The sequence below is a fragment of the Glycine soja genome, chromosome 10, assembly GCF_004193775.1.
Source record: "Glycine soja cultivar W05 chromosome 10, ASM419377v2, whole genome shotgun sequence".
In the NCBI taxonomy this organism is placed as follows: domain Eukaryota; kingdom Viridiplantae; phylum Streptophyta; class Magnoliopsida; order Fabales; family Fabaceae; genus Glycine; species Glycine soja.
The window spans coordinates 5,653,286-5,662,796 of NC_041011.1; the positions used below are offsets into that span (position 1 = coordinate 5,653,286).

Genomic DNA, 9,511 nt, shown 5'->3' on the forward strand with positions numbered 1-9,511 from the left:
CTTAGAGACATTTTTTGGAAAAATGAGTTGGGAATTTGCCAGGAAATTCCCCCTTTAATTTCGAGCATTTTGACATATTATGGACCTTAAACGGACATTTTTATCAAAAGTTACAACCGTTTGAAGCTTATAATTTCCATACTGCCAATTGTTGATCCATGAAAGACTTACGGATCAACTTGATCCGTAAGTCTTAAAAATCAATTCGCGGATCAACTTGATCCGTAAAAGACTTACGGATCAACTTGATTCGTAACAAGTTTACAGATCGTCTATATCAACTGCGGATCACCTAAAATCTATGCGGATCAACTCATTGCATATGTGGATCAACCTGAATGAGCTGGGTGGACAAAAATATTTTTAAAAATACGCAGGAGTATTTTTGCCTTTTCACGTTAAGTGCTGGGTGCACCTAGCAACACCCATTAACAAAGATGCACAAGTATAAAATTAACTCCGAAGCATTGTAGATACATACATACTCCATAATGGTTTTACATGCACGTTTAACTTTGCATTGTCACACACAAACGCAGGACATGCTAGTAAAAATTTCCTTGACTGTATTTTGACTCGATATAGAGAGTATTAAAAATATTACAAATGTATGTCCAATTGAAGAGTATATTATTATCATTGGTCTTTTGAGAGAATAGATCATCTTAGAAGATTTCACGTGATAGATGATGTAAAAGAAGAGATACACATGAAGACACCACAAATTTTGGCAGGGCCCTACATATTTTAACATTGCCATACACATGAAGACACCACAACTTTTGGCAGGGTCCTACCAATTTTAACATTGGCACAGCACATTTGTGTCTGTTTATATTTTAGCATGTTTAAATTGATACGTACAAATGCAGCAATTGCATAATATATTGATTGAGTATTGACTAGGGAGCAATATAGTAAATGACATCTTTCGTAGTTGCACAAAGCTGTAGTGATTTTGATAAATTATAGGCCAGAAACAATAACAGAATGCACAGAAATTTACACAAGCTAATAGGCACTATTGTTGCCAATTGCCCGTTAGTATTGGTATAAGTTATTTAGCAAAGAAAAATACACCAATAGGAAATTTTACTTTAGAAGCTCACATATACAGGGATCAGAAGGACCAGTGTGCTAGTTATGACTCAATGTTCACATTGCAGCTATTAAGAGCAACAACCACCAAATTCGGATGCTTGGGGTTGTTCCTGTTGTTGCTTTAGAATATTCCTTTTTACTGCTGTAGATCCTTCTTCCAAAAGACTAGGAACTTCCATTATCTATGAAATGGCGCCATATTTGTTACTATAGGAAAGGAAAAGCAGTGCACAGCAAATACTCTACAACAGAACTTTTATTCATGCAAGAATGTCATCACTTCCATTCCATTCACAAATCACAGTTCCACTCTTTCAACATTATTTAACATTTTGTGGTGATTGCATCTTATAATAAATATTTAAAATTTTAGAATATTAGCTTTATTTCTTTGGTCCTGATGAAAAATTCACCCTCCAGAGCCTATTCTCACTAATTCCTAAACAAAAATTAGGCACTTCTTTATCTGTGGATTGTCTCATAAATCTATGGCTAATAGACCACTTGCACTGTTGATAATGATATCTTAATTGAACATGTTGGGATTTTATCAGACAAAAACATAATAGAGTTAATAAAGTTTCCCTCATCTATGTAACTTAAAATGAACACTAAATAAAGTTGAAAAATAAGAAATACAAGAGATAACAGCAGAATTTTAAAATGGAAACCCCACAATGTGAGAAAGAAAAATCACAAGACCTGGCTTCGTTTCCTACTCATCACTTCAAATAATTGCCATGACAAAGGCATTGATTTCTATTATCTTTATTATGCAAATTTGTTTTATGGTCAAGTTACCTCATTCATGATTCCTCTGCCGCCAGTTAATTGGAAAATTGTTGTGTACATGGATGCATGATGGATCAAGCGTCAATAAATAAATAGTATGCTTCTAAAATCATACCTTCAGTGCAAGTTCCTCGAAGCACCGCTCCACATTTTCTCGAGTTTTGGCACTACATTCAAAAAACAAACATCCCAACTCCTCGGCAAGTGCTAAACCCTCTTCTTTGCTCACAACCCTTTCAGAATCCTAAGAATAGACAAATAAATAAACTATTAGAGAAATTGTTCAATAGAATACATCTTGACAATAACCGGAAATTAGGAGAAATATATGCTCCTAAAGTCTATTGCACCAAAAATCTAAAGCTTGTGTATGAAAGGAGCCTCATTTGAGAATTGGCATCAATGGTTGAGGATGTCCAAGGTCCTACTCCTTGCATTACATTTATCTATCTACAAAAGATTCTGTAATAGTAAAGACCCTGTTCGGATAAAAAGGTCAAATGAATTGAACTTCTTTATGTTAAAATCAACTTATGCACCTCTGCTTTTGGAGAAATTAGATGAGAGAGCTTCTAAATAAGTTGATTTTAACTTGTGGGAGAAACTCAATTTATTTTACCTTCTTATTTTCTTCTCCCGGAGAAGTTTATCCGAACAGGAGTGTTTCCAGTAAAATTACTGTTAACGACAGGTTTAGGTTGCTTTGACTACATGAAAGGTTACAGATGACAATTATTTTCTGTCTAAAGAAGTGCATGCATGTATCATCCCAATATTTACTGAATTGACATGGAATTCATAAAATCATGCTATATGTAGATGGAGTGATGGACTCAGTTGAGATGTCACTTTTCATCTAATCTGTAAGGGTCTAATTTTCTGATGGATGTCATCCGTTAATCATAGTGATAGTGGCAGAGAAGTATGGAAAATCTGTATAAGTGTCCCATGCTTGTCCATATGTACCAACAATAGGCAAGACAAGGTAAAAATTAGCTCAAATTTAGTTGGTTTCACGATAGAATTCAAGTTACTTGTCTTGAATTTCATAACAGTGTAAATCATGATAGAGATGAGAGACATATGGAAGACAGAACTTGAATATTGTTTTTTACCTTAATGCAGAGTGCAGATAAGCTCAAAGCCACAATTTCATAATTTTATTTTCAAACATTTCATTGAGGAAAGATTTCACAGTAGTTACTGATCCATTTCCTTGGGTCACATATTAATGCACAAGACTAAAAACACAACTTACTCTATCAACTTTATTTCCAACTAGCATCTTCACGCAATTCTGATTAGTTGAATAGAGTTCCACTTCTTTAGACCACACTTCTGATAAGTTTGTGAAGGTGTCTCTTCTCGTTACATCATAAACTAAAAAAGAAAAAAACTCTATAAGTAGAAAGCTTGGACTTAAAACATGTTAACTAACGATTTTTCAAAAACATGCATTAATCACCTTACTCATTACAAACTGGTGGCTTCAGAAGCCTTGCCATGGACCCAAAAAAACAATGGTTACAAACACTTAATGCCATAAAAAGGACATAAAAGACAATGGCAATAACTGCCAAAAAAGACGAGGCAATAATTGGAGATGTCTGAGAAATCCCTTGCTAACCAATTGCAAATTTAAAACCTATCCAATAATTGAAACTGTTTTAACACATGGTTCATAAGAAAACTCATAATTCCTTGCAAATGCTTATCATATTCTGAGTGAAGAATTCGTAATGCCCTTATTAGGTTTATGAAATTAAAGAGTTAAAATAGAGTTCAATCTGAGCTGGAACCACTACAGTGAGGCCTCTAATGCAGGAAAAAAAAAAACATTTTTGCTTACCAAGAATGATTCCTTGCGCTCCTCTATAGTAAGAACTAGTTAGCGTTCTGAACCTTTCCTGTCCAGCTGCAATATGGATGTAATGTTATTAATATAACACTTCAATCAACCATTTTGGTCAATGGAAAGTGATTCAACAGAAAGACCCTATAAGAAATATTTCATTATATTTGTTTGCATCTAATTCAAATGAACCCAGAACTTAAAAATGGTCCAACTCATGAACTAGAAGCTAAAGATTCGAGCAACTATTACCAGTGTCCCAAATAGTTAGTTTCAATCTCTTCCCTCCTACAGTGAGCATCTTGATCTTAAAATCAACACCTACATAACATAGACCAACATAAGCTAAGAACAAATAGCATCACATCATATCATATCATAACAAATATCTGATAAGAGCAGCATGACCATGAAAGCACTGGTCCAACCATAACAGACCAAATAAGAACATATATAGTACATAGAATTCAACATCTCCGCAAAAAGTTCATAAGTGGTCCACAACAGCACAATTGAAATCCACATGAGAACTTCACAATTTTTCATTTTTTTTTATTTTAAAAAAATAATATTCTTTTCATGGTTTACTCCAAAAAACATTTTTAGTAACAAGCATGAGAGAGAAAGAACAATTTTTTGGAAGCAGCAATGAAATACCAATTGTGGGGGCAATATCTTCAGCAGAATTGGAGATGAAGCTAACAAGGAGGCTACTTTTTCCCACAGCAGAGTCACCGATCAGCAAGATCTTGAAGGAGAGATCATAGCCACTGCTCTGACCAGAAGAAGAATTCATTCTCTGCACTCTCTGAATGATGATGATGATGCCAATTAAATGATTGTTTCTCAAAAAGAGTGTTTCTATTTCTATATATGTATCTCTTTCTTGAGTGAAAAGTACAATGAAAGGAACCTATGTTATGTAAGTGAAGAGAGAGAGAAAGAACAAAAATGGGGTGAGAGAAAAGAAAGAGAAAAGGTACCCTGTAATGAAATGAAAATGGGGTATAACTTTAGCAGCATCTTTCATTTTTTGTGGCCGTTTGAGAAAGAGAGAGAGAAAGAGAAGCTAAAGAAAACGGCTACCTTTGCCTGAGTTGACGAACAATAATCAGTTGACACGCCACAACAACAACAGCAACGCATATATTCTTTTCTTAATTTCTTTTTATATATGTCAACCTTTTTTGTTTTAGGAATTGTTCTTGTTTCACTTTTGTTAATGCTTACGTAGATTGTACGTAAAAAGTATTTTTCATAATCTACGCCATGGAAATTCATCAATTGTCAAATTAATTTAGTTGGTATGTTGTGGATTAACATATTTTGAGGTTACAAAAGTTTTTGGTAGATGTTCTAAAATTGTTAAAACATGATTACTTTTTTTTTAAAAGGGTGAAATATGATTTTTGTCATTTCGTTGAATTTTTTTATTTATCTATCGAAATAGAGCTCAATTTGTATGATTGAATTATAAAGACAATTATAATGCGACTGAGAATATGATATTTTGGTCATTTCAATATTAATCTTATTGGATTTAGTTTTCCAAAATTAATTTTATGATTCATGAATTATTAAAAATTATTTTTTTAAGTCTTTTATTTAACTTTGTTAAAAAAAATTGTTAAATCTAAGTTATCATCACCTCTTGTAGATAATGTGACCATGACTCAAATTATTGCCGTCAATGCACCTTATGTTTGTTTTCAAAATCATTCCACTAACAACAAGAGTAATATATGAACTTAACTGTATACACTTGTTTAAAAATAAAATATATGTAAAATTAATAATTTGACTAAACTGAGAAATTTTTAAAAAACAAGAGATGAAGATAAAAAAAAAATCATGGATAAAAAACTAAAGAAAACAAATATTGCAATTTAATAGTACTGAATATATGCGCGCGCATGATGATACAAGTTTTCAGAAAAGATAAATAATCAACGTGATCATTGAAAGCGGGAAACGCTATTAATTCCCAAACAGTGATAAAAAAATTTAAAAAGTTTCTGGAAGTACAATTTATCACTTTGTTGAGTCTAAAATTTAAAAGTCTTGATAATATTAACTTTCTTTTAAAAAACTAAGTGACAATAACTAATTAAATTTAAAAACTAAAGTAATAACATATAGACTTACATTAAAATTTTCAAAGAAGTGAAAACCTTTTACATAAGAAAAACAATCATTTATGGCAGCTACAGTACCCCAGAACTTGGATAGTAGGATAGTATTACATTTAAACAATTTTATAAAACAAAAACTATAACAAAATACTACTCCATTCTTGAAGACATATATTATACAGGATGCAAAACAAGATTTGTAGTGTTTATCACTCAATGTGTATCACATTTATTATATATCTCCTAATACTAAAGATTTGATCAACTATGATATTTACCTAAAAACTTATTTAATTAGTTTTTAAAAAGTTCATTCTTAAGATAACCTTAATTTTTTTATAAATTAATTAAGTAGGTGTTTGTTGATAAATTATTTCTAGGAAATCGTTTACAAAATATTTGTGTGAACTCATAAAAATAAATGATTGTTTTTCAGATATAAACTAAACAAAACACGCAAATCAAACATTTCACGATTTATTATTATCTCCTAATTTTCTAAATAATGTTAGTGATAAAAATTTTATTCATTTTATCTTTAGTCGGATCTAAATAAATTTTGAATTTAGTAGTTATTTTTTCTTCTCGAAATCCTAGATAAGTTGATCCTTAGTTAGAACTTAATCATATACTGTGGCTAATGTTAAACAAAATCTTTACATTAAAGGCATGCAATAATAGTCTCCATAGTTTACGGAACATACTCCCTGATCTAGAATATAACCGACGCTTTTTTTTATTTATTAAAATATAAATAAATTTCAGTTACATATATTTTATTTAATAAAATTATGTCTTAAATATCTTTCATTTCAATAAAATAAAAGACTTTTTCATGCTTAATATTAAATTTTAATGAATGATAATTCAAAAAATATTTATTTTTTAATTAAAAATATATAATTTAATAAAATTAATTAATTTTTAATAAGTGTGATATGATTTTTGTTTCTTATAATAGAGGCCCGTGAAAGTATATTATTGTGTGATATTCAAACTTGTTTTGTTGTCTGACTTTTTTTTATCGAATATTTCAATCACTCTTGTCAAGAAAAATTAATAAATAATTAAAATAAAATATTAATTTTTAAAATTAATCTTATATTATTATTAATTTTTTTAGATTTTATATTTCATAATTAATATATAAAGGAATATAAGTAAAAAAATATAATTAATGTTATTTTTAAAAATTAAAATAATAATTATCTTGAGACAACTTTTTTTTTCTTATATAACAATTATAATGAGACCAAAGGAGTAAAATGAATGTTCTTCAATTCAAAGAGAGGTTATGGTCACTTTTTGGTCAAATACCCGGTTTTTACTATCTTCTTCTTTCATATGATATTATTAAATTATAATGTTAAGAATTAATATGATATTAAATTATAAAATTTAAAGATTAATTTATTATTAAGTGATATGAAAGAATGGACTTATCACATCTTTTACATAAAAGGGATCAAATCAGAATTAACAGATTTTCAAATTCTTATAAATGTCACTTTTCATACTAATAACTAATAAAAACACATGTAATATTGGTTGAAATAATAATCAATGGAGAAAAGTACTTCTCAAACCACTTTTCTACTTCTATTGAAATCATATATTTTTTTTAGAGGAAAAAAGGGATATATGAGTTCAACCTATGTAAAGGAAAAGTACTTTGTTAATCTGTGTGTGCGTGTACGTGCCTGCGTGCTTATGTTTGTCTTAGCTTTTTATTTTCATGGTGAAGGATGAGTATCTTGCATTTCCATAAGAATAAATAATTTCATTTTTTTTAAATTACTATATGCCAACAAAGTCTAATTGGAATTGAATGTTGCTTGTACACATTAAGCAAAATCTTAAATTCGAATCTTGTGAATGAAAAAAATGATTAGGAAAGACAAATTTTACTAAAGGTGACAAACTGAGTTTTATGACCAAGATTAATAATCCACAGAGTCGATGAATATTTCGTACCAATAATAATGGTGGCTAAAAAACATGTTCATGAGAACAACATTCTTAGGAAATGCAATAAAATGTTTCACTTTTTCTTAAAAAAAAACATTTTATTAAGCAAAATCTTGTGAATTCAATCCATGAACCTACTCAATCCAATTAGATTTTCGTGGGTTAGATTGAGTTATTAGATTGAATTGGTTTTAATTCAATGAAATTGATTATAATCGAATGAGTGATGGGTTTGGAGTTTTGAACCCGATCAAAACCCAACCCAATCCAATTTAGTACAGCATTATGTTTTATGATTATTGTTGACGACTTATTTTGAACTGTAAATCAATGTTATGTTTATGATTATTGAATTCTAATACTGATTATTGTTTATCATGTGAATAATATTTTTCTCATTTTTTGTCAAATAAAATATCTTACTATTTTTTGAGCTTGATGTTTTTTTTATTAAATTTTTTTTCTGAGACTTAAGTTGACAATTTTTTTATGGCTCAACCCAATAATCAATCAAATCCAATCCAATCTAATTCAATTAGGGTTGGATTGGGTTGGAAAAAAAAAAGTAAATTCAATCCAACCCAATTAAGTTTAATTGTATTGGGTTAAGAAATAGATAAAATTCAATCTAATCCAGGCCACTTACCATCCTAAAGCATATAACATTTTTTTTTCATTTTAGATGTAAATTTTTTTATTGAGATTTTATCAAATTACACAAAATATTAATTGGTTTTTTTACCCTTACATTAACCTCCCTTACAAGGGTAGATGATGTAATGTTTTTTAAACCTTGAGGGAGGGAGTGCAACTAAAAAGAACGTCACTGTAATATTTTTACATAATTAGGAGAGATTTATATAGGGATATATAATTTCAAAAAATTAAAGAGATATCAATATAATTTACTCTATTATTAATTTGAAATGTAAAATTAAATTTCAGATTAACATTTCCGAAATGTAAAAAGTTACATTCTAAAAAGGTTAAACGTGTAGGAAGCAAATTTTAAGGTACAAGAAACAACTACATATTAAACACTTTAGAAGACAAGCAAAATGGGGTGAATGTAGGTGCCCCCGCTGCAGCCCATAAAGGGAACCCTATAGCCCATGGACCCATGAGGTAAATGGGCACTATCAAATTGGGGTGGCCGCAAGTATGACCACCCAACAAAACCTACTCTTTTTATTTTTATTATACGGTTGCATGAGATGTCAATTTCCTTCTTTATTATTACATGTTTCTTTGTTCTATATGCTTTGAACCCAAAATGTTTCCTTTCCCAAGACATTTTATTTTCCCAGCTGCTGGTTTTGATCGATTGGGACTATGAATCAGGTTAACTTTGTGAAGAAAATGATTTTCTCAAAGATAGAGCTGTATGATTTTCCCTCGCTCTTTAAGAGGGTTTGAAAAAGGCTACAAAGTTTTTTTAACAAATAAAATGAAATGAGATAGGCAATAGAAATAAAATTATATTTGAGTTATAGTATTGATATAGTTTTGTATGATAAATTAATGACATATAAAGGACTAAAGGAGTCTAAATCTTTATTTATGTTAAATATATGACGTTGAGTTTTTATTTCATAGATCGGCAGTGAAAGAGAAAAAGAGCTACAGAAACAATTTACTCTTTATATCAATCTTTAAATAGTGAAAA

The 9,511-nt window shown here is 29.8% G+C and overlaps 1 protein-coding gene across 2 annotated transcripts; it reads right to left on the reverse strand.

Moving 5' to 3' along the window:
• Positions 1 to 855: 855 nt before the first annotated feature.
• LOC114372087 (ras-related protein RABC2a-like) lies at positions 856 to 4,860 on the reverse strand. Of its 2 annotated transcripts, XM_028329481.1 has the most exons (7): positions 4,729 to 4,860; positions 4,403 to 4,553; positions 3,998 to 4,066; positions 3,743 to 3,808; positions 3,152 to 3,273; positions 2,009 to 2,137; positions 856 to 1,283 (listed from the first exon to the last, which is right to left on the reverse strand). In XM_028329481.1, exons 2-7 carry the CDS (start codon positions 4,539 to 4,541, stop codon positions 1,170 to 1,172), a joined length of 639 nt encoding a protein of 212 aa, XP_028185282.1. In that variant the 5' UTR covers positions 4,542 to 4,553; positions 4,729 to 4,860; the 3' UTR covers positions 856 to 1,169. The 2 variants fall into 2 exon arrangements, with proteins under 2 accessions (XP_028185282.1, XP_028185281.1); XM_028329480.1 differs by lacking the exon at positions 4,729 to 4,860 and having other exon boundaries at positions 4,403 to 4,715.
• Between the last annotated feature and the right edge of the window lie 4,651 nt (positions 4,861 to 9,511).

Coding starts and splice junctions, on each gene's coding strand:
- LOC114372087 (XM_028329481.1), bottom strand. CDS start 4,541: ATGAATTCTTCTTCTGGTCAGAGCAGTGGCTATGATCTCTCCTTCAAG. Junction 4,067..4,402: donor AGATATTGCCCCCACAATTG/GTATTTCATTGC, acceptor TATGTTATGTAG/GTGTTGATTTTAAGATCAAG. Junction 2,138..3,151: donor TTGGAAATAAAGTTGATAGA/GTAAGTTGTGTT, acceptor GTCTATTCTTAG/GATTCTGAAAGGGTTGTGAG.